Source organism: Natrix helvetica, assembly GCF_964273705.1.
Source record: "Natrix helvetica genome assembly, chromosome: Z".
Lineage (NCBI taxonomy): Eukaryota > Metazoa > Chordata > Lepidosauria > Squamata > Natricidae > Natrix > Natrix helvetica.
In genome coordinates this window covers 79,066,942-79,093,587 of record NC_138554.1, presented here as the reverse complement: position 1 = coordinate 79,093,587, position 26,646 = coordinate 79,066,942, and the positions used below count along the sequence as shown (strand labels likewise).

Below are 26,646 nucleotides of genomic sequence, written 5' to 3'. Positions count from 1 at the left end.
ATAGTGGTTTTATGGTCTGCTAAAAATAGGAAATATAGTCCTCCCATCATTCAATCCTCGTTAACTAAGTTATGATTTGTTATACCCAACCGCCTTCATCCACACAATCGAGTGCCTTTGTATAATGTATTGCGCTGTACATTCTCCAGTTTTACACCGCTATGGAGTTGCGCGACCACAGCCACGCAGTGTGTATAAAACTTCACTCGCAGTCGGGCCAAGAAAAGAGGAGTGACAACGTTCCGAGAGGAGTTGCTTGCTGAGTTTCTTAGACCGGGCACCAGAGGGCGTCCATGGTTTGGTTTGGACTGCGGCGTCTTGGAGCAGGAGGACTGTGGCCCCACGCGACCTGGGCTGGGGGTTGGCGTGAAGTAGCGCTTCGGATTCTATTATTCTCGCTAGCTGCGCTTTTCGCTGCTACTCGAGACTTCAGCGGGACAACGCTGATTCGGGAACTTTGGCTTAATCGCTCCTCCTCCCTTTTTTATTGTTTGTGGCGAAGGAACTGTTTGAATGCTGTAAGCTGCGAGGGCGTTTTGTTCTCTGCTGCTGATCCTGCCTTCTCAAAGTCGAAACGCGGGCGGCAGCCAGGCAGCCACGCAGCCACGCAGCTCTCCACTGCCGGAAAGCCAACAAGAAAGGGCTTTTCTTACTCGGCATGCGAAGAGGCGAATTTTGAAAACTAGAGAATGGCTGGATTTCCCTGGGAGGGCAAGCGGGGTGGATTTAAAGTCCTGGTGACGACGCTTTCCGTGGCTTTGGTTTATTCCTATAACATCGATCTGGATCATCCCGTGATTTATCAAGGACCCAATAACTCTTTCTTCGGATACTCGGTGCTGGAGCATTACTACGACAATACTCGATGGTGAGTATCAGATCATTCCCCGGAGAGAGAACACGCTTTTCCTTATTCAGCCTTTATGTGAATTTGCCCAATTTATATATCTTAACTCTTCCTTCTCCCTCTTCTTGAAAAAGAAAAATGCTAAGAAGTTTGTTTTAAATATAATCTTCCAATAAACCAGGGGTGTCAAACTCTATTTCATTGAGGGCCGCGTCAGGATTGTGGTTGAATTGGGAGAGTGGGGGTGATGGCTGTGGCCAGCTCCCACTGCTGCTGTGCTTGCTCCTTGGCCAGGTTGCTCATGGTGTGTGTGAGAGGGCAAAGTGTGGTCAGAGGGAGACCCACTCCTTGTGAGGAGACCTGGCTTTGTAACCATAGCATCCTCAGTGATAGGATGGAAGATCATCAGAAGAGGTCAGGAGGAGGGGACAAGGGGATGGCAAAAGGCAGCAGAGCTGCTGATGGCCAAGTGCTAAGGCAGGATTCATCTCAGACCCTCACTCTCTCCTTAGAATCTCCCTTCCTTCTTTCCTTTTCTTCTTTTTCCTTCCCTCTTCTCCTTTCTTTCTTCTTCTTTCCCCTCTTTGCTTCTTTTTCCTTCCTTGCTTTCTTCTCCTATTTTTTTCTTTTTCTTTTCTATCCCTTCTTGGATGCTCAAATGGCATTTCTCACTGCCTCCTCGCTTTGTGATCAAATGTTACTTTTGCTAGCAATTTGTGGCCACTTATAAGACTGAAAACAAACCAGGCTCAGTTTATCCCATGCTTGCATTTTGTGCGCTAGTCAGCAGACTACAGTACAGCAAAAGTGTCAAAATGATGATTCTGATAGTTGATCAAAGCTCCTTACAGCTTTAGCATATAAGAACAGAGGTGAGTTGGTTGCTTTTCTATATCAATAATCCTTAAAAGGGCTTTGCATGGTCTAATTAAGATTGGAAATATAGCAAAGAGCTGAGGTGGCATGATGGTTAAAGTGCCGTGCTGCAGGCTAGTTCAGCTGACTGCTAGCTGCTATTCAAATCTCAGTTCAAATGTCACCAGGCTCAAGGTTATCTCAGCCTTCCATCCTTCCGAGGTGGGTAAAATGAGGACTCAGATTGTTGGGGGCAATATGATGACTCCGTAAACCACTTAGAGAGGGCTATAAAAGCACTATGAAGTGGTATATAAGTCTAAGTGTTTATTGCTATTGCTAAAAGAAAATATTTTCCCCACTCTGCTTTTTCGTGTTTTCTCCACTGAAAATGGCTGTTGCAACACACAAAGAGGGGATACTTTCCTAAGAGCTCACAATTCAAGAATACCAATGTGTCATTTATTAAGTGCACATGAGGTATCTCAGGCTGGGGAAGGCCATGCGGGGCCAAGTAATAGAACAGGCCCTCAAGGCTCCTCAACCCACTAAGATACCTCATGCTTCTCCTTCCCTTCCTGCCCAAAGTATTCTTTTACCTTGCAAACATTTGTATCCTTTCTGCTGCTGTTTCTTTGCCTTTGAGGAAGGGAGAGGAGAGTTGGTTCAGAAATGCTTTTCGTGCCGAGAATCTTGGGTGCTATAATATCACACACGTTCAGGCACCCAACCTCTTTTGCAGAGAGTCAGGGACCCAGAAAGTTTCATTATCGGTGCAAAAAGTGGTTACCCATCTTCGGCTTCCCTCTGCCCAACAACTTTCCACCTAACTACTTAATGATTTAAGTGTCATTGTCCCATGGAGCAGTGCTGCCAGCAGTGGCGGGTGGTGGTGGCAGGAGCCATCTGAGCAGTGAGGTGGAGGACGAAGCAAGGTGGGTGGGTGGGGGGCTGCCTGGTTAGCTGGCTGGTGCAAAGCCTTGACATTCTTCTTGTTGTCCCACCCACCCACTTGAGCAGCATCGATCTCCATGGAACAGGGTAATTCCTGCCCTGGCGTGTCAATCTCTGGTTGGACGCAGGTGTGAAGGACTTACTCCGCAGTGCCTCCTTGCTCAGTTGAAGACTTTGTTCATCCTTCAAACAATAAAGCCAGCTGTGGAATCAGAATTGGCAGGGCGCAGGAACCAACGCTATCAGTGGCCCTAGCGTGCTGCCAGCTTTACTGCTAGGCAGGCCAGGAGCAGGTCAGGTGGGGCTGCCTGGTTGGGAAGGGGGAACTCATAGCTGCTTAGGTAGTTGCCACTGCCACCAGCAGCTCGAATGCCCCAACTGAAGCAGGGATCACACTCTCTCTCTCATACACACACACAGAGTTTGGAGAGTCCCCTCCTCTTTCTCTCTCTCTGCCTTGCTGCAGCAGCAGTTGCGGCACTTCAGTCCCTGGCTAACGGGTACTCAGGTAAGCCAGTGGAGGTGGGGGGGGGGCAGCTCTGCGCCCCACTTGCTTCATCCTCCATCCCTCGCTGCCTCACTTTGTGACTGCTGCACCAGTGTGCTGCTCAGCCTCCTGCTAGTTTGTGGCAATGAGCAAGAAGTGGCGAAGAACAAAGTGAGGCTGTGGGGGAGGTGTAGGATGAAGCAAGGCAGAGGCTGCAGAGCTGCCCCACCTGCCCCTCCCCAGCTTAACCTGAGGGCCCTTCAGCCAGGCCAAATCCTCACCCTCCCCTTCAAGACAACCACCTCCCTAAACCGGCTTTTCAGCTCTGTTCTTCTGTCATGTCTGCAGGAAAACTAGTCTTTGGGACTATGGTAAAAAAATAGTTCAGACCTTCCAACTTCTCACGAAAAAAAAATCTCATGGGGTTGGAAGGTCAACTTTTTTTCCATAGTCCCACAGACTCCTTTAGTTTCCCCTGCACGTGGTGATGGAAAACTGGGCCTGTGTATGTGCACGCATGCTGGGATGGCATGGGCTGGGCCAAAGTGACATGGGCCAGACTCTTACAGTTTCCAGGATGGCCACGTGGGCTGGTTTCTGCCTCATTACGGGCCGGATCTGGCCTGTGGGCCTTGAGTTTGACACTCCTGTGATAAGCCAACTCCACTTTTAGGAACCAGTTTCTTCCAGGAATCCCTGGTTAGAACTGGTTATACATGCACAGAGGCAAACCAATGTTTCTTCGACTTTCTTAGCTACAAATCATCCAACTTCGTGTTATTTGGTGCATAGTATGAACTGTGTGCAGTTGATTATTTTTGATAGTCCAGGATTTTATGCAATGCCAACAAGTAAATCACGGGCTAGTTCAGAACAGTCGTCTAAGAATATTGTGTATGAATCCAGGCTTATGCTGAAAAGTTGCCTGCAAATCCAGGACCCTCAGCTATTCTCTCTCTTCCTTTTCATTGACAATTTTGGGAATAGCAACCAGGCAGAAGGTGTGGTAGAAATATGGAGAATTACAAGGAAAGCCAGCAACATCTAGATTCTTTGAGAAATCTAAGGAAAAAGATGGGGGAATTGTGCAATAAAAGCCTGGCCCAAATTCTGTGAATGTGATTGCACAATAAAAAGCTACCTTATAGTCTTGTGGACCATCAAACCGATCTCAAAAATGAGAAACTGAGCATCTCCAACATATGGTTGTTATGCAGCTTCAGTCTGAAAACTTCCAGGGAAGAATCCACAGTTCCTTGGAGACATTGGTTCCCTTATCATACTGTTGTTTCTGAATTTGCCATTTGTGCTTTAAATCTGTGGGGTCAAGTCAGTCAAGTCTTTCTTGGGGGACAGGAAAGAACTATACTTTGGGCAGCTGTTTTATGATTTACAATGGATATATTTAAGAATTGCTTTTAAACCAGTTCTCTGTTTTACTAAATCATCTGAGTTTCTGCTGGCTCAATGGCTCAAATTAAATTTGGGTTGTCTTGAGTGCTATTGATTGCATGAAAGGGATAAAATGATTAATATAAGAATTCTGCACCCAGGTGGTCCTTTTTCCTCTCATAGGCATGAGGGAATAATGTTGCTTGGCTGCCTTTTAGCATCTGGAAGTGAAATGGATTGTTAGCTTCCTCTAACTATTTTTGCCACAGTACATGCGTATATGTATAAGACAGTATCCATATATTAATGATGATGCAATTTCCTAATGGAATGACCAATGGTAGTCTTTCTTTTTGAGAGAGAGAGACAGAACGAGAATGAACACTTAAGAGGAAGCTATTGGGGACAATGTAATGTATGAACTTCATGAGAGGATCTTTAAATTGGTTCTGGTAGACTATGGGAGTGGATGACAATCTAGTAATAAGGAACCATTTTATATTTTGTATTTGTACTTTAGATGGTGTTGTGGTTCACTAACCCATTGAGTTACAGACTAGAGTAGATAGCCATGTTTTAGTTGAGCAGAAGTGCTACACGAAGTTTGCCCATGTGGTTTGTTCATAATTTGGTATGTTGTGCCACTCCAGAAAACTAGGTTAATGGAGTTGATCATGGATAAAAATATCAGCCAGACACATCATTTGTGAGAAATCTTAGCAAAAGTGCAGATTGAGTGAAGAAATGGGTGAATCTCTTTATTTGTGAGTTTTTAGAAAGTGTACAGAAATTGTTCTGATGGGAGGTTAGCAGCTAGAAATAAACATGCTAGTAGCTGAATTTGTTTGAATCTTACAAATATCTGGGGTTAAGAGCTAGGATATCTCTAAACCTGAAAATAGCATTTGGCAATCCAGTGTAATGTAAGAATTGAAGAACTACTTTCCTGAATCAGCCCATTAAGTCTAGTGTCAGTGTTAGATCGGGTGATGGATAGGCAGATACTGGCTAACAGTGTAACAGCTCTTTATTAACAGCAACAACAACGCTATGTTGGGGTCCAAATTGAAAGAAATTGGGATCCCTGCATACTTACCCAGGCCCGGGCCGAAGATGTCCTCGAACTCCTTAAAGATGGCCTCAGCGCTGTCGCCTTTCGGAGCGGTTGATGTTGGGACATTTGCCATGGTGTGGAAGCCGGTTACCTCAAGGCCTAGGGCTTGGAATCAATCTAGCCCTAGGAGGCTTTGCAGGTTGCCACTGACCACCGTCACTGGGAGTCTTCCGCTGAACTGTTTGAAGTTCACCCAGAATGTGCCTTGGCCCACGATGGAGACTTGGTTCCCCTGGTAGTCTCTTAGGCGGATGTCAGGGGTGTGAAGGTGCTGCTTCGTGAGGCTAGGGATAGCCTTCTTCAGGGTCGCCCAAGGAATGATTGTCAGAGAAGACCCTGTGTCTATCTCCATCTCGCATGGAGAGTCCTCTATTAGGACGGTGACTCTTAGCTTTTTTGGCCGTCTAGTGCAGACTTATCTGATCGATGTGTGGTCGATGACTCTATTGTTCCCTTAGGATCGTCTAGGGGACTTCTGCCAAGCTCTTGAATTGGCCTTCAGCCGGCGGTGTGGCGTGTTTCTGGGCTGCCAGGCTGTCTCAGGGAATTTCAAATCAACTATACCAAGAACCTAACAAATGAGTTTTATTCCTTGATATTAGTTTGCAGAGTAATCTGGAGAATGTTTGCTAGTGCTGTATTTGGTGCTGTAATATAAACAGTTGTTTATATTAAAAATGAAATACTTTCAGAAATATAGAAGCCTTATCCTGATTGAAGCACTGTCCAAGTTACGATTTGCTTATGTTGAATGTTGAATAATCTATAGTTTGCTTTGTGCAGCATGCTAAATCAAACCTGCATTAAACCAGAATTCAGTATTGCAAAGTTGCTTTTCTTTCAGGTCAAGTTATCACCTTTAAAAAACAGTGATCTAGTGAGAAAGTTCATTTTCACTAGCTATATGAGATTCTTTTTGGCTTTTCAAGTTATTGGACAAAATTTGGATAATTTGAAACAAATGTTTACATGTAATTAATGAGATCAATAGTGAATTTACCTGCAGGATTTGCTTTTCTCAGTTAATTTCTCTCCTAGCTTTGGGAAAGGGAAGAATATAATGAAGTTCTAGCTAAGTATGTCACAGCTATTAATTTTAATATTCATGGATCATAAATAACTGGAAGTGTAGCCCTTTTTTGAAGAAATACCGTATTTTTCGCCCTATAAGATGCTCCGGAATATAAGACGCACCCAATTTTAAAGGAGGAAAATCTAGAAAAAAAAAGATTCTGAACCAAATACTGTAGTAAAATATTTTATATCAACTGTATAAAGTTAACAGCAGTTTAAGAACAATTTTATGTCAACCATGTAACATATTAAGAACTATCTTTACTCTCATTAACAGTAAAGTCAGTAAACAGTGAAAGTAACAAAAATAAGGCTGTAATGTTTTTATTCGAACCCCAAGAATTCCTCTTCTTCGCTGCTTTACCTGCCGCTTCTCGGGCGGTTCCAGGCGGCAGAGATCGTAGTAATAGCATTTTACTGCAATCTCTCAAAATGCTATTTTACTATAGAAATACTCAATCACATTCATGTTTATGGAAAAACAAGATACACACTTTTTATTTGACATGGCAAATATGGGACAATGCTCACTGCTGACATAGTTGTGAAGACAACTATGTGAGCAGTGAGTATTGTCCCATATGAGTGAAGTTATGGTTTGGGAACTTCTGCTATGCATTGAAACTTCGGAAACTTCTTACAGCATCAGGAAGGTGATTTTTAGGGAAATAGGTAAGAGTCACTGAATAATTTAAAAAGACTGAAACATTCATTAGGTCCTGAGAAACAAGGTACCGTAATATTTAGAAGAGACCCAAGGAAGCTATTACTTGATTCACTGGAGCGTAAGAGGGAAGAAAGTTAAAACTTAAAGCAGGCTTGCAAGACTCTGATATTATAACATAGTTACAGACTTCCTATGGAGTCTGTTTCCTGATCTTTTCCATTGTGAAGAGCTGACAACATAGAAGCAACACAGAATGAATCCATCATAGAGCTGAACAGAGTTTAGAGTCCATATTAAGTCCCATCAAATTTGACTAAAGTGCACCTTAATTTGGTTGTCTGGGCTGTATCCAAAACTCATCATATGTCATCTTCCAGGTAGTCTTAGCAGCCAGGAGGGACATGGATCTAAAACCAAGGTAGCTGAATATAAAGTCATGAGAATACATCCTTAGACCTGATTATTTGGAACATTCTTGGTGGTTGCCTCACAGTCTCCAGATGCCTTTAACCACTACACCAAATTGATTGACAGCTAAGCAGGACCCAGTGCCTTCCATAGCTGCTCTGTTTATACAGTTTTGTTTGTGGCTGTTTCCTTCCTTCCTTCCTTCCTTCCTTCCTTCCTTCCTTCCTTCCTTCCTTCCTTCCTTCTTCCTTCCTTCGTTTCTCTCTTTCTTTCCTCTGCTGAGGTGCGATCCGAAGGATTTCTTGCGGAACGGAATCATAGTGCTCGGTTCGTGCGTCTCTGCTTGGATTGGGAGGAGAATGAAATATCCCTTTGCTCTTGGGCGTTGGGCACCTTTTTCCTACCCTGGACGAGGATTCTGCAAGCTTCCACTCACTCCTCACAAATAGTCTCTGGGCCGGAGCTTTGCTGCTCCAAGTTTGCTGCCAAACACTTTTGCATGTTATTGGCCGGTCCGCCTGGGGGGCTGAAGAGCGCCTTGTAGCGAATCCCCGAGAAGAAGCGCTTCTGAGGCACAAAGGCAGCAGGAGGCGCTGCTTGGCACTTCTGAGGCGATCCATCCTCCCCCCTGCCCCCCCAGTCCTCCCTGCCTTGTCCCGCAGAGCGGACGCAGAAGAACTCCGTGGGACGAGAGCAGCTTAGCAGCTTCGTCTTCGGAGCTTCGCCGGGTTTTTTGAGTCGGGCCAACTTGAGAGACTTCGCGGTCTTCAGCTTGGACGACCCAGAGCAAATGATGGCGCTTTCCAAGGAAGCGCGGTAGGAAAGGAGGAACATTTAAGTCTGCGGGCACGGCGGAAGACCTTCCCGGAGAGATCGTGATGGCTGGAAAGGAGAGAGGTTTCGCTTTCAGAGCTCCCGCTCGGCTGGGCTCCCGGGAGGGCTTAGGCGGTGGTGGTGGTGGCAGCGGCTCCTCACATTGCTGGGGCGCTGCTTTAAGCTGCCCTCCTCCTGCAAACGAAAGGTGCCTCAAGGCTTTGGCTCCTGAGATCGGTGCGCTGCCATCCAAAATGCTGGTACCACGATCGCTGCAGCGCCCGCTTTACCTGCCACTTCTCGGGCGGTTCCAGGCGGCAGAGATTGTAGTAATAGCATTTTGGATGGCAGCGCACCGATCTCAGGAGCCAAAGCCTTTGAATCAAGTTTGATTGTGTCCCATCTAGCGTTCTCCACCCCCAACCCCAAATCTCTCCGGATCTGCTTATTGCTGCTATTGCACCCAGCTACTGTATCTCTTTGCCGTATGACAGATCCGGGCGGATTGGGGGTGGGTGGGTGGAGAACGCTAGATTGGGAAGTTAAAAACCTAGAACCAAGTTTGATTGTGTCCCATTCTAGGTTTTTAACTTCCCAATCTAGCGTTCTCCACCCACCCACCCGTGACAACTGTAATGCAAGATCTAAAAGAAGCCTTAAGGATAAGACCATTCTCACACAATGAACCACAGTGAGTGTTCCTGCCCATTATGCATCAGTGCATCAACCACTGTGTCTCTTTCCACTCTCCTGGAACAGTATATGATGTTAAAACACCAAAATCTCCACCTAATTTCTGCTGAGTTCTAAAATCCAGTTTTCTGTCAATAGGATCTTAGGTTGTAGCATTCTATGAATGCACCCTTCAAAAATAAGCTGGCCCCGAGACGACTTCCGGCAGTTGAAGGCGACGGTCACGTGCGTCCGCCTTCTCGCTGTTTCGGTGGGCTCCCCTGAAGTCTAGGGGGAGCACAGGGTGCCTTGGAGGGGTGCCCTGCCGTAGGGGCGGCTTGCTGGGACCCCCTGGAATGGCGGCGGCGCTGGGGGGTCTCCAGCTTTACCCCAGGAGCCAGAAAGCGTAGGGAGCAAGCAGAATGCCACCGCGCGCTTCGCTGAACGCAGCCTGGAAGGAAATGATCAATCTGAATGAAACATCTGAAGTGCGGTGAGGGGTCTTCCCAGGTCTTTTACTGTCTTTATTGACTGTTCTGCGGGTTTTTTGGGGGGGACTTTGTTTCAACCTTTGGAGGAATTAAGATTGGAGGGGGGGGGAAATTTCCACCCCCTTGGAAAAGCAGCACTTGGAAAATCTCTCCCTTGTATGGGGGAGAGAGAAAGTTTAAAATCTACTTTCACTTCCCTTAAATAATGGGGATTTTTTTTTTTGACCACAACTGTGAGAGAAAGGATGGTTGAACTGATTCTTCTCTAAACTATGCATGGGAACTTTGATCTTGTTGTTTCCTGACCACCTGTACTGGCTGAGCCAATATGACCAACTTCCTCCTTCTTCCTTGTCTTTATGAATGAGACTCCTCCCTTGGAAAACCTTATGGCTTTGAACTAATTTCCACCCCAGAGACCTCCAGGAGCCTCTTCAAATACGTTTTTCCCCTGGATTTGGAATATTTTGATCCACCTATCTGCTCTAGTTTTGTATTAGACGATTTATTCTCCTTTGGACTTGCTTGCCTGGTGATCCCTACCGGCTGTGCTTTCCCACAGACACCATTTCTTTGTATAGAACAATAACTATCTCTGAGCTTGATGATGGGTCCAAAGAAGTTACCGCCTGGTAAGGCCTTATTGGCCCCGACATCTTCTACGTCCAGCCCTATTGCTCACCAGTCACAACTGGGATCTTTTTTACAATCTAAAGCCCCTGAAGAGAGTGCAAAGGATTTGTCCATTCATCAGATGCTTCAATCCATCTTAAAGGGAGAGGATGAAATGAAAAAACAACTGCAGGACTTAAATGAACAGCTCAGAGAGACGAAACAACAAACCATACGGAATGAACAGAGGATAGGTGTACTGGAGGAGGGTGCGGTTGGGATGAGAGACGAGCTGAAGGCAATCCAAAGGGAATGTAGAATTTGAGAATCATGTGACAAAAATGGAATTTGAAAGGATGTCTTTTTTCCTTAGGTTCCAAAACTTGCCAGAAGTTGAGAATGAAGATCTTAAGGAGATTATGATTCAGCCTATGCAAGAACAGAATATTCCAAGGGAAGTTCATGTTAAATTTCTGGGAGGGCGGTAGAATTAGAATCAACACAGTTGTGGAAGCAGAGGCTTTCACTAAAAAACACAGTGCTGTCCTAGGTGAAATGGGAGATGCTACACAAGAAACAAAGGAGGGAGGGGCTGAGGCTCTGCCAGTGGACGGGGGGAGGATGTGACAACTAGAAGACTCAGATCACAAAAGTGATTTGAAACATTATTGCAAATGTTGTTACAATGTACCTTTATGGAAGTGATATAAAACAAAAAGATTGAAACATACTGATGATTTTGTGTTAAACTCAAAACTGCTAATACCTATGTAAATGTTGATAACTTTCTATTTTTTTGTAAAAGTTGTGAGACCTGGGGGGGCTTCTCCCCCCTGCACGATATAGCTGTCAAAATGTTCTATAACCTTTTAACCCTTTTTCCCTGTAAAACTTCTAAAACCAATAAAATTTGGACAATAAAAAATAAGCTGGGCCCCTGGATTGGATTGGTGAATCCAAATGAATGACTACCATCAGCTGTCACATTTCATCCAGTGTTCTCCTTCACAATCACAGTCTAGATTTAGCTAGTGGAGCAATTGTATCTGAGGCCTCATCAAGTGGCCTTTCTATATCATTTGATTATCTTCATTCTCAGCTGTGTTTCGGGAATCACTCAAGAGACTATAATCTGAACAGTAGATAGTTTGAATATTTGACTTTATCATTCTCGTTGCATTGAAGAAGAAGAATTAAAGATTATCACAATTTTCAACAGGCTTGACAAGGGTGCATTCTTTTCATGCTACTTGCAGTTTCAACAATAAAAGAGCTGAATGCAACCCTCTGTAAACAAATATTGGCATACAATGCCATGACAGAACAAAGAGAGAAAAACATGAAGCATTGATTAAAAATTATGCCAACGACAACATTTTCTCCATATTTTGGTATTTACTGATGACATGTTTAGTATATGTAAAACCAAACAGCTATGGGGGAAAATAATATATATATTTCTCCTTGTAGTAGGGGTTCTCTGCAAGTTAACTCTCTAGATCAGATCAAACTAAATTTATCTGGAAACTGAATGAATGAATGAACTCATTTGCCTGCCTGCCTTCCTGCCTGCAAATGTTCATGATGCTTTCCTGTATTTCTTTCTGATAGATGGTGTTCTATTTCTTGAAACAGTAACCTTGGAACTGTAGCACAATGTGATATCAATAGATGCATTCAACTTTAGAATCAGCCCCTAAAATGAATAGCTGTCTACTACTACTTTTTCTTTCTTATACCTATGGATTAAAATTATCTTTTTTGTATAATGCTTTTTTTTTTAACTTTAATTTAATTTAATTTAATTAGCACTTCTAGACCGCCCCTCTCCCAAAAGGGACTCGGGGCGGTGTACAGTCCATATCAAAAACATCATACATAATAACAATTAAAAATTATTAAATGGATAAATACATAAATAAGAGGAGGATAAAATAGACAGAACTGTAATTGCTAAATAAATAATTTAAAATATACAAAGTTTAAAACCCCAGTGTCTTATAAAATTAAGTCCCCTAAAAAACCAGTAGGAAATATATATGCCAGGAGGTAGACGTTAAGAATTATGCCAGACCAGCCAGTCGGAACAGGTGAGTCTTCAGTTTCTGCCGGAAGGAGCGGAAGTCAGTGGTGGTTCTAATGTCGGGGGGGAGGTCATTCCAGAGGGTTGGGCCCATCACAGAGAAGGCCCTACTCCTTGGTGTCGCCCGTTGGCATTGCCTAGTGGACAGCACCAGGAGAAGCCCCTCCCTGTGAGAGCGAATTGGCCGCAGGGATGTATGTGGGAGGATGCGATCCCGCAGGTAACTAGGCCCTATGCCATGGAGCGCTTTAAAGATGGTGGTCAAAACCTTGAAACGCACCCGAAAGACCACAGGTAGCCAGTGCAGCTCGCGCAGGAGCAGTGTTACGTGGGAGTACCTAGTACTCCCCATGACTGCCCGCGCGGCTGCGTTCTGGACTAGCTGCAGTCTTCGTGCGCGTCCCAAGGGAAGCCTCATGTAGAGAGCATTACAGTAGTCCAGGCGAGACGTCACCAGTGCATGAGTGACCGTGCGTAGGGCATCCCGGTCCAGAAGGGGGCGCAATTGACGCACCAGGCGAACCTGGTGGAACGCCCCCCTAGCCACGGCTGCCACATGGTCGTCCATTGACAGCCGGGCATCAAGGAGGACGCCCAAATTGCGCGCCCGTTCCACAGGGGGCAGTTGTTCGCCCCCTATGGCCAGCGTTGGAGTCAGCTGACTGAACCGAGGTGCCGGTAGCCACAGCCACTCAGTCTTGGAGGGGTTGAGTTTGAGTCTGTTGTCCCCCATCCAGACCCCGATGGCTTCCAAACATCGGGACATCACTTCGACAGCCTCGTTGGGGTGGTTTGGGGTTGAAATGTACAGCTGAGTATCATCAGCGTACAGATGATACTCAACCCCAAAACCACGGATGATCTCCCCCAGTGGCTTCACATATGTGTTGAACAGGAGGGGCGAGAGGACCGACCCCTGTGGCACCCCACAAGTGAGTGACCTCAGGGTCGACCTCTGCCCCCCCGTCAACACACATTGCGACTGGTCGGAGAGGTAGGAGCCGAACCACCGTAAAACGGTGCCTCCGACTCCCATCCCCTCCAGCCGGCGCAATAGGATACCATGGTCGATGGTATCAAAAGCCGCTGAGAGGTCTAATAGGACCAGGATAGAGGAACAACCTCTATCTCTGGCCCTCCAGAGATCATCAACCAGCGCGACCAAGGCTGTCTCTGTGCTGTGCCCGGGTCGGAAGCCGGACTGGCGTGGGTCTAGATATTCGGATTCGTCAAGGTGTCGTGGAAATTGCTGTGCCACCACATTCTCAACAACCTTCGCTAAAAAGGGAAGGTTGGAGACTGGACGATAATTAGCCAGCTCCATTGGGTCCAGTGAAGGCCTCTTGAGCAAGGGCCTCACCACCGCCTCTTTCAAGGCAGTTGGTAGGAAGCCCTCACCCAATGAGGCGTTCACCAGGCCCAGAAGCCAGCCTCGTGTCACCTCCCAGGATGCCAGTACCAGCCAGGAGGGACACGGGTCCATTGAACATGTGGTGGGTCGCAGCCGTCCACGCAACCTGTCCAAATCCTCGGGGGCAACAGAGTCAAACTCCTCCCAGAATGGTCTCACAAGACTCACTGTTGACGGCTCGTCCGGCCCACTGGAGGGGGCCCATCCGCTCCGGATCTGAGTGACTTTGTCCTGCAGATATTCCCCAAACTCCTCTGCTCTACCCTGCAAGGGTGCCCCCCGCGTCCCCTGTGACAGGAGAGAGCGGGTCACCCTAAACAGGGCAGCAGGGCGGTTATCCGCGGACGCAATAAGAGCGGCACAATGTCTACGTTTGGCCGCTCTCAATGCCACAAGGTAGGTCCGTAAATAGGCTCTTACCTGTGTTCGATCAGACTCGGAGCGTGAGGATCTCCACCTGCTCTCTAGACGTCTCCTATGGCGCTTCATCACCCTTAGCTCCTTGGTATACCAAGGAGCTCGGGTGGATCACTGCCGCAGGAGAGGTCGCAAAGGCGCAACCCAGTCCAAGGCCCCAGCCACCGCCGTATTCCAGGCGGCCACTAGGTCCTCCGACCGAGCGCGGGTCAGGGCTACAGGTAGTGGCCCAAGTTCCGTCTGGAACCTATCCGGTTCCATCAGGTGCTTGGGGTGGTACCAGCTTGGAGAGGCTGGCTCCGCCTCCTCGCGGTGGGGGGTAGCGGAAGGGAAGTCGAGCCGGAGACATGAGTGATCTGACCATGACAGGGGAGTAATGACTAAGTAAAAATAAAAGTTTTATTGGTTTTTTAGTATTTTTCAAAGGGAAAAGGTATGGGAAAGGTTACAAATTTTGGCAGCCGCGAAATGCAGTAGGTGCACCCCCCCTCCAAACTCATAGTGTACATTTGCATAATATTCAAATATTACATAATAGCATATAGTCAGTGTGGTAAATTAATTGGTAATTTCGGTCAGTTTATATCACAAGGATTTTCTTACTTATTTGTGTGATCTGAACTTTCTTGATGTTGCCCCATCTCCCCCAGTTGGTAGTGCTCCGGCCCCTCCCGTGTCTTGTACATCTACTGTTTCTGGTTTTTCTAGGAGTTGTTTATTTTTTTCCATAAAGGCCTGCGCCTCTATGGGTGTATTAATTCTAACTCTTGTCTCCTCCCAGAATATTAGCATACCTTCAGGCAGTAACCATCGAAACCACACCCCCTTCTGGTATAGTTTATTCGCCAATTGCGAATAAAGTTTTCTTTTCTCCCTCACTTTCTTGGGGATTTGTTTCAAAATGGTTATCTCCTTATCTTTGTATGTCAAAGCTTGCCCCCTTTGTGCATTCAAGATTTCATCTCTTGTGCTTTTCCTATGAAATTTAATGTGTACCTCCCTGGGGACATTGTGTGTTCTAGCATACACTGAGTTCACTCTATAGGCCAGGTCTATTTCCCACCCCATATGTTGTTTTTCCTTCTGAATATACTCAGCCAAAATGGTTGTCATGATGTCCCTTATGTTTTCATCATCTGTCTCCATCACGTTCTGAAATCTAAGATAAAAAGACATTCTCTCAAACTCTATTTTCATTTGTTGGGTGTCAAGTTCTTTGTTTCCCCTCTGCACACCCTCTATCCCCCCCTTCATCTCAGCCGCCCCATCCTCCAAGAGATCCAGTCTCTGTGAGTTCTTATTAATTTTATCCTGGTTCTCTTTAATTTCTTCTTTCATTTCCTTCAATTGTCTCTTTATTTCCTCTTGTCCCTGTAGAAGTTGTTGAAGCATTTGATGAAGCTCCAAGTCCGTAGATTTAGTTTGCTTGAAGGCTGTTAACATTGACTGTGTACTAGGACTGGAGGTTGCAGATGTTGGGGCAGAGGCAGCAAAGCCTGATTTTCCAGGAGGTGGTCTTTTAGATGCCATTGTTTGTGAAGTAGAGAGTCCAGTCAGTATAAAGACGGATCAATCAGAGAGATAGAACAGCCAAGAGAGTCCAGGAGACAGAGAGTCCAGGCACAGAGGAGTTTTCTAATCACCCTTGCAAAAGAGCAGTCGTTTTTCACTCCAGGGGATTCAAAAACAAACAATCCACAAGAGAGTCAACCAGGTAGCATGGAGACAAAGACCGGAAGCCTGAAGCTGAAAGGTGGAGTCAAATTTCACAGTTCATGAAGACAACGGAAGTGTGCCATCTTGCCCTGCCAGCTTCGGGTATTGAGGCAACAAATAAAGTTTTCAAGATTCAAAGTTCCCAAGGCTTCCAGATCTCATTATCTTAAACCTTAAAGGTTTAAATCTGAAAATCCATTTAATAGGGGTGTGACATCTTTGGTTTTAGCTCTCCCCCTCCTCCTTCCCTTGGGGCTGAGAGCTCTTATTTCCAGCCGCTTGTCCAAGGGGGGGGGAAATCCCCCTCCCCTCCAGCCGCACCTCTCCAACTCTAGCCAAAAGTTCAAGTTTGCACAACTGGCAAATTTTGAAATTGGTAACAGGAATGAAGGGAGTCTACACCTCACCGCTCCACCGCTGCATCCTTCAGCTTTATTTTTTCACTCCGAACAGCCTGTCAGCGAAGACGCCTTACGCGCCCTCCGATCTGCTATCTGGTGCCTTGAGCGCGCAGGGGACCTCCCGCCGCCCGCCGCTGATGCAGGGATCCCCCGCGATGCCGCCCCTCCGGCAGGACGCCTCTTCGGGGCGTCCTGTGCCCCCCAAGGAGTGGGGAAGCCCACCGGGGAGCCGGAGCGAGCAAGCGAGTTGCCCGTCGCCGTCAGCCGCCGGAACCAGAAGCTTTTTTGCATAATGCTTGATTGGATTGTTTTTTTTCTCCATTTAAGAATTTTTTTCTTTAAATTTGAAACATAAAGATATAAAATGGAATATAAAGAGGGCTGTAACAACAGAGGGAAAAGAAGTAACACTGCCACTTAAAGGCTGGAGGCTTGGAAACATTGTTTTTTTCTTTCTATTTGATCATTTGACACTTCAAGGCTTCTCAGCTTGTTCATTGAGAGTGATAGTAGAAAGAGCACAGATTGTTTACACAGGTTTCTTCAGGAGTTCTATCACCAGCTGGATTGGAGGGAAGACAAAACAAGGCAATCTTGCGTTGAAAGATTATAATGAGCTTGCTTGAAATTTAATAAAAAGCCTGGGCTTCTGGGTTGTTCCACGGACGTCGTCGGCAGGCTTTTTCTGAGCTTGTCGGATCAATAGGCTGTAGAGGTGTTTTTTTACGATCTTTAACGCCTTGGACACTCTTAAATTCTTGGAATTTATGAGGGAGAGATTCAGCTGTCGGGTTGAGCCTCTCGTGTAGCCCTCCAGAAGGATTTATAGCCTCTGGAGTGCAGTGAGGAGTGGCCCCCTTTGCAATTGTTGTATTCTCCGGTCTTTTGATATCCTCTGCTAATGTTTTTAGCAGAGCCAGATGCCGGGAACAGCCTTAACTTCTAACAACATCCCAAAGAAGGAAGGAAGACTCTTGCAAGTATTTTAAGTTTTAAGTGGGGAAAAAAATCTTTTTAAAAAGAACGCTACTGCTGAGTTTGAGAGGCGTGGGCTTAGAACAAAGGATTCAAAATGGCGTTGATTTATAGTTGAAAACCTAAAGAAAACGAAAGCTAATTGCTCGCTGACAGCTGGGGCAGCTGAAATAGCTATTAACAACTTCTAAGTCAGTTTACATAACCTGACCTACTTGGAAGAGTATTTTGTGAGAAAGCTGGAAATAACTGTCCTCCTTTTTTTTCTGTTAAATATGGCAACGGATCAAGGGGCAGTTTCCTCAACCGCTACAATGAATCTCCAGGACTTGAAGGATTTTATAGGCAAAGAACTTATAGAGATTAAACAAATGGTCCAGGACACTATAACAAGGTCCGATCAAATTGATAAAAATTTGCAAACTATTGCAACGGGATTATCAGAGGTGGTTCTTAAGGTGGACAGCAAGATTGAGCAATTAGCCGTGGACTTGGAAACCAAAACGAAAGAAACAGATCTGAAATTTGTGGGAATGGAAGGGAATATGCAAAGGATGGATACTGAGATTATTATGATACAATTTAGATCTATGGAGTTTGCTATCAGACTTAGGGGCATAAGAGAAAACCCTAGAGAGGATTTAAGAAAAGTTTGTGCAGACGCTCTGGCTACGTTATTAAAAATGAATGACCCCAGTATGATTTCAGCTAAGATCGACAAAATCTACAGAGTAAATTCACGCATAGCATCACAAAGGCAACTACCAAGAGATGTTGTGATATACTTTACTGAGAGATATTTCAGAAATGACATCTTGCAGAAGTCTTATTATTTTTGTCTTCAAATAGATGGGAACATGATTGGAGTTTTTAAAGAGCTATCACCAGCGATGTTAAAGTTTAGAAGAAATTTTGGATTTTTGGTAGCTGAGCTGAAGAAGAGAGAGATACAATATAGGTGGGATGTTCCAATTGGTGTTATATTCAGGTATCAAGGGGTAAGATATCGTTTGAATACAATAGATAAAGCTAGAGAGTTTTATTATGAAATACTCAAGGAAAGTGCAACCCCTCCACGTACATCTACACCAACATCAGCAGACTTGAATGTCTCAGAGCAGAGGCTGTTTGAAAAAGAATCAGACGAACAAAGAAAGCAGTTGCCAAAAGAGAAGGAGGTGCAGGGTGCTGTAGGTGGATTTTGAGTGGACCCCTCCGATCAGGTGGAGCATGCTCACCTGGAGACATCTCTTGGAAGGGGGGGATATACCGTTCGAGGTATGGACTGATCATAAAAACCTCGAAGCTCTCCTTGCTCATCGAAAGTTATCCCCCAAACAAGTTTGTTGGGCCCAATATTTCCAAAGGTTCAAATTTGAAATTAAACACATCCCCGCAGTAAAGAATTTGTTAGCAGATGTGCTGTCGAGAAAACCCCAGTTTGAGAGTAAGAAGGAAGAAGTTGTCCACCCCATCATATCTCCTTCCCACCAAAAGGCAGTTCAAGTCACCACTCGAAGCCAAGATAAGCTGAAAACCGAGCTGAAAGTGGCCCTCCCGGACAGACCCATGGTTCAACAACAACAAGGACATCCTAACGATGAATGATGGCGTAGACTGGAAGGGGTTCAAACTGTACGTCTCTGCAGAGATGAGACTGCAAGTACTACAGCGGAGTCACGATGCGAAACTAGGAGGTCATTTCGGATTCCTGAAAACTCTCCACCTCACCAGGCATCAATTTTGGTGGCCGAAGATGAGATTGGAGGTGGAAGATTATGTAAAAAGATGTGCTACTTGTGCCACAATGAAAACCTGGCTGAGAAAGGCCCCTGGACAACTACAACAAGTGGCCAACCCTAGCCGACCATGGGAAGAGATAGCAATGGACTTCATTGTCGAGCTTCCAGATAGCAGTGGTAATAGAGTAATCTGGACAGTTATTGATTTGTTTTCCAAGCAAGCACACTTTATCGCTTATTCAGGCCTACCATCCGCAAAGAAATTAGCAAAAATGTTTGTGAAACACATTTATCGCCTGCATGGGGTACCAAAAAGGATCATTTCAGATCACGGAGTTCAATTCACCACCAAGTTCTGGAGAGAATTCCTAAAATCGATTGGGTCCACACAGGAACTCAGCTCAGCATTTCATCCCAGCACAAATGGGGCAGCAGAGAGGGCCAATGCGATGGTGGAACAGTACATCCAGTGTTATGTGGACTATCAGCAAGACAACTTGTCGGACTTGCTACCTTTTGCCGAAGTGGCGTACAACGACGTGATCCACAGCTACACTGGATTTACTCCTTTCCAGATTACCAGTGGCATGGAATTCGTTCCCATGCCTGAACTACCTAAAGAACCTCCCTCCTCCATGTCTCTGAATGAATGGCTGGAGGCACTAAAGAAGGGATGGGAAAGTACGAAAAAGGCCCTAGCAGATGCGGCAGAAGCCTACAAGAAGCAAGTTGATAAACATCGCTCCTTCCAACCCCCCTTTCGAGTGGGGACAAAGTTTTTGTGTCTACTAAATACATAAGATTAAGGATGCCTAGTAAAAAATTAGGTCCAAAATTTCTAGGTCCTTTCCCAATAGAAAAGATAATTAACCCAGTTACAGTTCGATTCAGCCTACCCAGACTCCTAGGGAAAATTTACCCAGTATTCCATTGTAGCTTATTGAAGCCAGTAATGGGGTCTAGCATAAGGCCATCCACCCAAGCTCCACCTCCTCCTGTAGTGGTAGAAGGGGAAACACATTATAAGGTGAAAAAAATCTTAGATTCCAGGCTGTATAGGTGTCGCTTACAATATTTAGGGCATTGGAAGGGGTACCCTTTGTCTGAAGCTACATGGGTGAAAAGTTGGGATCTGAAAGCGGATAATTTAGTGAAACAATTCCATGAGAAGTTCCCTGATAAGCCAAAGGGTCCCCCTGGGGGAGGCAGAGGTGGTTAATTGTGTATAGTAATTTCTACTTTTACTTCTTTTGCAGAAAACGTGGTTTTTTTTAAGAGAGGCCGCCTGTCAGGCCTGCAGAGGTTCATTTAAGAATCTTTGGCCTACCACACTTTCTTATAATTTCCTATACTTTTTCATTAGTGTAGTAATTGGGAGGGGGGAATAGAAAGGAGTAGGATTGTGGAATGTGTTGTTGTGATTCTTTTCTAGAAGCCAAGGTCAGCTTTTGTCTCCGCACCTCGACATTTGACTGGAAGAAGCTGGGTGAGATGCCAGTGTGGAAGAAAGGGATTGGGGCATGTGATTGATTATAAGTGTGGGGATAGATCATGAACTTTCAACTGGGTGAACTCTCAGGATGTAAATCAGAGTTGGAATTCCACAGATGTGCCAACATGCCTGTATATTAAATCGGAACTTTAAGGATGATTCTGCCTTGGACTTTGATTTATATCTGCATGGTATTTGGAATGCTGACACGCTGTTACCTTCCCACCAAAGGTGGTTCCTATTTTTCTACTTACATTTTTATGTGCTGTCGAACTGCTAGGTTGGCAGAAGCTAGGACAAATAATGGGAGCTCACTCCATTATGCTGTGCTAGAGATTTGAACTGCTGAACTGCTGACCTTTCTGATCAACAGGCTCAGGATTTTAGCGAGTGGGCCACTGCTCTAAATGTTTTCAAAAGATTATTTGTGCCAGATGAATGGTTTTAGCACTTAAAAGTAAAGTGATCAGTCAATTTCATTTTCTATACTATAGATTTTTCTCCCACTAGCTAAACCTAGGAACATTTTAGAAGGTTTTTTGTCTCCACATCAACTTTAAATGGGATTCACTCATTAAATCAAGCTACAGTAAACTATGCCAGAAATTCTCAAATTTTATGATACTATGACTCCTTAAAATGATTAAATGAATTTGTCTGATCAATCCTGTGACTAAAATTATTTACTGTGTTCTTACTGTGCAAGAAATAAATATGGTACTTTCAATAATTATATTCAATCTGTATGTTCAATAAAACAATGGTAGAACTGTTCAACTTTGTAATATAAGCCCAAACTATTTCATTTGCTAAACAAAATGTAACATGAGAAACCTGTCCATAACATCTGATTATTATTATTTTTACCATGATATCTGTGGAGATGCTCAATTATCCTGGTCAAGGATATCCCAAAGCAGGGGTGGGTTTCAATTTTTTTTACTACTGGTTCTGTGGGCGTGACTATGTGGGGTGGCATGTGGCTGAACGGGCGTGGCCAACTTGACATCATTCATCCACACACATACTCAGTCACATGCCCCCCTAAGCACGTCCACAGAACTGCAAAAATTTATGGTTTTCCCTGCCACCTGCGGCTCTTGGAGGAAGGAGGCAAGTAAGCGAGCCCTGGGCGGCATCTCTGCCTCCTTCCTCTGAGAACTGGCTTCAAAGATGGCCAGCCTCTCCCGCTGCTGCGCCCCTCACTCGCCGGTGGGGTACCTCCCATTATGCCTCGCACAAGACTAGGTGCAGCAGAACCTACAGCGAGGATGCGTCCATGTTTACTATTACTATGACCACCAGCAGCAACAGTGGGATAGTGGCGGCTGTGGCTGCTCTTGGCTCCTATGGGTATGGCTGCTCTCTGCTCCCCATGCTTTCCAACCTGGCTGAAGATAAGTGCTGCTGAAGTGGTGCTTTGTTTGCTACAGCTTGGACACTGGGGAGGCGGGAGTACTGTTGTCTGCATTTAGGGAAAGGCAGCCAGGGCTGTGTTGCACAGCTGATCCTTCGCTGACCTCTAAAGAAGAGGAGGTGGTAGATAATTTGCTCGTACAATCAATTATCCACCATCGCGTCTTCTTTAGAGGTCAGTAGAGGCTCTGCTGTGGCAGCCCGTCCCCAGCCACCTTCCCCCAAAACCAGGACAGCACTACTCCTGCCTCCCTGGTGTCCAAGCTGCAGCAAGCAAAGTGCCACTTTAGCAGCAGTTATCTACAGCCAGGTTGCAAAGCATGGGGAGCAAAGAGCAGCCATGCTCACAGCTTCTCTTGACAGGAGAGGATGAAAAAGATTAAGATACAATGAAGTAAAATCAAGTATTAGGACATCTTTACCTTTATGAAGTACCATATATCATGACTTTTAATGTAATGTTACAATGCAAATATATTTGTGAAAGGAATCCTATTTTTATGTGACAGCAGAAGTTCATGCTATTGTCATTGCTCTTAGCCCAAGAGGCGCTGCCCGAGCCCGAGGAGGCTCCAACTTCTCCCGTTGTTTAATCCTGATCCCAGTTGGAAGAAGGCCTCAAAGTGGTCAGGGCCCCTCCAACAGCTTGGGAGGTGGAGAGGCTGATTGGCCCAGGCGCCTGGCTTCCTTTATCGTTTGCAACCGCCCACCCGTTTGCTTGCCGCTTTCCCCGGAAGAGCTTCAGGAGTCTTTCTTGAGCCATCCCAGAGCTGCATGGAGGCTTCCCTGCTGGGAACCTGGCCTGCTGCTCCCACAAAAGACTCAGCCTCGCCCACTGGGCAGCCTTTTCAGGAGCATCTCAGCTCAACCTTGCCATGCCTGCAGAAGCCCAGGCTGGGGTGCTTTATGCGGGCTTGGTGGCAGAAAGACTCCCAGTGTCCATTCTTTCAAGTGGGGGACCCATCAAGCGGGGCCTGAACTGGCCACGGAGTGGGCGGGGGCCTTCGACCTCCTACCCCAGGGACCTACAGCATCCCATTGCGGGTGCCCAGGGTGGTTTCGATCCCTGCCTCCCCACCACCTCCAGGCCCATGCAATCTCCGTGCTACCCCACCAACCTGGCGATGCTCCCTGTTGTGCTGGGTGGCTGCTTCTTCATGCCCTGTTGCCAGCTGCAGTTCAGCCTTTAATGGTCCTGCTTTCTCCTGGCGCCCCTTCCCAGCCGGGAGATGCTCAGGGATAGCCTTGCTGCCCTGGCCAGGTGCTGGGTTGGTTAGCAGCCTGTGCATCAGCGCCACATGACCTTTATAAACAGGAGGTGGTCTGAGGCCCCTGCCCACCCTGTGACTAGTTCTGGCCCTGCTTGAAGGGACCCCCGCTTGAAGGAACTGGCTCTGGGGGGCTTTCTGCTGCCAAGCTCACAGCACTGGACTTGGGCTTCTGTAGCAATGGGAGCAAAGTGCTGGCTTCTTAACTTCGGAAGGGAGCCAGGCAAGGCGAGGCTGAGCTGCGATGCTCTCAAAAAGGCTGCCTGGGTGGCGAGGCTGAGCCTTTCATGGGAGCGGCGCTTTCACCAGGCAGATGTCCCAGGGCTGCTGCACATGTGCACTGCCTGCCCTCTTGGAGCACTTTCTTCCTTCTCCTGCTACCCGTTGGTGCCACCGCTGTTGATTCAGCTGGGGGAGTGGCCCCCCGAAGGCAGCTGTTGACACTGCTGCTGTCAGTTGTGTCCTTGCAGGAGAACTCCCCAGCACAGCGCAGTTCTAGGATGGCGTGATATTCCTTCTTTCACCCATATGGGTGTGTGGCCAGGCCACCATTGCTACTGGTTCGCTCCATTATGCCAGATTTTCACTACCTCTTCTGCCATACTGTACCAGGAGGAAACTACCTCTGTCCCAAAGTTGTTTTTCCAAAAGTCAACTGGACTTTTTTTCCCTTTGAAAATGTTTCACTTCTCATGCAAGAAGTGTCTTCTTGCATGAGAAGTGAAAAATTTAAAAAAAAACCAAGAAAGTTCTATTGCCTTTGGGAAAAAGCACTTTTGGGACATTTTGCTATAATAAAATATGAAAATGAATTCATAAAGAGCTAAAATATAACTGCATGTTCTAATTTGTTCCAGTTTGTATTTTTTTCTTAACAATTACTTATAATTTAGATTTTGGGGCTGTAAATTGCTTTTTTTTAAATGAATGGCTGTTCATGATTGTTTCTGAGTTTGGAGAATCAGTCAAGTTAAATGAATAAAATATAGTCATGCACATGTGCAGGTGACCTACTTGGCATTTTAATCAGAGCTTGGTAACAGCAAAATTCGGGTGAGTTCATAGATTGTATTAATTTATAGAACTACAGTGACTGAGTTTATATATCGCACCAGGGTGAAATCAGATATGTCTTGATTTAAACCAGTGCTTCTCAATTATTTTCTGCCATGCCCCCCCTAGGAAGAAGAAAACATTTCACGCCCCCCGCGCGACTGTAAATAGTATCATTTGTCTATAAAATTGTTATAAGTACACCTCTGCATAACACTGTATCCTTATTAACGTATAAGAGAATAAAAAAAGAAAGAAATGTGGATCAATTTACAACAAAGAATAGCTTTATTAACTATAGCAGAAAAGATTTAAAGGAGCACAGGATTTAAAGGAACACAATATTTAAAAAAAACTTTAACCTGCAAAACAAAAATATATAAAATAATTTGAGCTGAGCCCCCCTTTACGGAGCCTCGCGCCCCCCCTGGGGGGCCCGCCCCACTATTTGAGAAGCACTGATTTAAACCAACATTTCTGTTCAATTCAGACTGGATTGTTATATTAGTTCTTGTTTAACAACAATGAAATCTCCTAGCTGATAAGTAAGCTTAGAATTCGCTGCTAAATCTCTGGATCTAGGGGCAAATGATAAATTTTCTTGCTTTAAGTAATAAATTATAGCTTCCCCACAGTATCACTATAGCAAAGCTGTAACTTTTGTTCTTGTTCTTTCCTAGCAGTTTATTTTGGGGTATGAGAGCACATTACTTAGAAATATTTTCAGTTTGCCATTATTTTGGGATTTTCTACTCCTTCAAATATTTCGTGGATTTACTGAAGGAAAGGCCTTGTTTTACCTTACTGCAATGGGTGATTGCCAATTCCCATGGCTGGAGGGAAAACAAGAGATCAAAAAGAGTGTTGTTACTGCGAAACTTGTGTATTTGCTTCTGATGTAAAACATTTATTTGCTCTTAATTTTCAGGGTCTTGGTTGGCGCCCCAAAGGCAGCTTCTAAGTACAGTGCTTCTCTTAAGTCCCCAGGAGCTGTATTCAAATGTCGGGTTCACACTAACCCTGATAGGAGGTGCACAGAGCTGGATATGGGTCGAGGTATGCATGAGCATAACTTTTCATTTTCACTTTCTTTGTTTTAAGCATATTTTTCTTCCAAAGAAACAGAATCTTGTGCATAAAATCTCTTCTGACTATCTTCATCTACTTATGTGCAAGTTGATGTACAGGAAATGATATTCTTAAACTAGAAACAATACAGTATGGGAGTGCATTGAAATGAGAATCATTGGACAGATTATGGTCCGTATCTGTGTTTATTTTCTGTTAGCTTGAAGAATCAAAGTGGTCTGGAAATATGGATTTCTGCCTCAGATATTGGTATTTTCCCAGTCCCTCCCCTTATGTCTTCTCCTTCATGACCCAAAAGGCTCTTGGTGCTTTGCTCTAATAGCTTTCTGAAATTGATGATAGGAGAAAACATTAGACCTGCCATTTCTGGAATAATTTGCTATTCATGTTTCCTGCTACCCTCTGTGTTAGTACAACCTAGGTTTCTATGAATGACAGCTGGTGGGAATTTGCCAGAAATGATTCTGTTGGCTAAGAGAGATTAGATCAGGAGTGTCAAACTCACGTCATCATGTTGTTGTCACATGGGTATTGTGACTTTTCCCCCTTTGCCAAACCTGGGGTGAGCATGGCCAGCACGTGACACCACGAGTGGGCCATGAATTTGACACCCCTGGATTAGATCATTTCTTTCCTAATATAACGAGTCCCTTCGGGGAGAGGGGGCGGTCTAGAAATCTAATTAAATAAATAAATAACCCCTAAAATGTAACATTTTAGAAAGTAACTCTTCTTAGCCAATATATTAATGATGATTTCATATAGGTTTTCCATGGAATGTCTAATACCAGGATTGACAAAGGATTGTCAGTCTGTGATGAAATTGGCAAACTTTTTTTCCATGAAGTATTTCCTTTATTGAGATGCAGACTTTGCTAAAATAAATTAATTCTGAATCCACCAGATGGAAAAAATAATGGTCTGTTGTCTATAGTGCCATTTCCTGTAGATATACTTTACTGCCATCTTCATCTTTTCTAAGTTCCCACCCTTCTTCCTACATTTGTTTTAGCTAATGTTCGAGGAACATTCTGTGGAAAGACATGTAAAGAAGATAGAGATGATGAATGGATGGGTGTTAGTCTGGCAAGACAGCCAACGGTTGGAGGAAGTATATTGGTAAGTTGTTTTTCCTTGATATCATTGAAGTGGGAAGTGTCATATTGACATAAAATGTGTGGGAACAGATATGCTGAG

The 26,646-nt window shown here is 45.2% G+C and overlaps 1 protein-coding gene across 4 annotated transcripts in view; it reads left to right on the top strand.

The window, feature by feature from the left end:
• The first annotated feature begins 241 nt into the window (after positions 1-241).
• ITGA9 (integrin subunit alpha 9) overlaps positions 242-26,646 on the top strand; it is a 541,618-nt gene continuing 515,213 nt past the window's right edge. For all 4 annotated transcript variants that reach the window (XM_081971274.1, XM_081971275.1, XM_081971273.1 and 1 more), the window contains exons 1-3: positions 242-868; positions 25,289-25,416; positions 26,462-26,568. In XM_081971274.1, the coding sequence (XP_081827400.1) occupies positions 690-868; positions 25,289-25,416; positions 26,462-26,568 (414 nt within the window). In that variant the 5' untranslated portion in view covers positions 242-689. The remainder of the gene's footprint in view (positions 869-25,288; positions 25,417-26,461; positions 26,569-26,646) is intronic.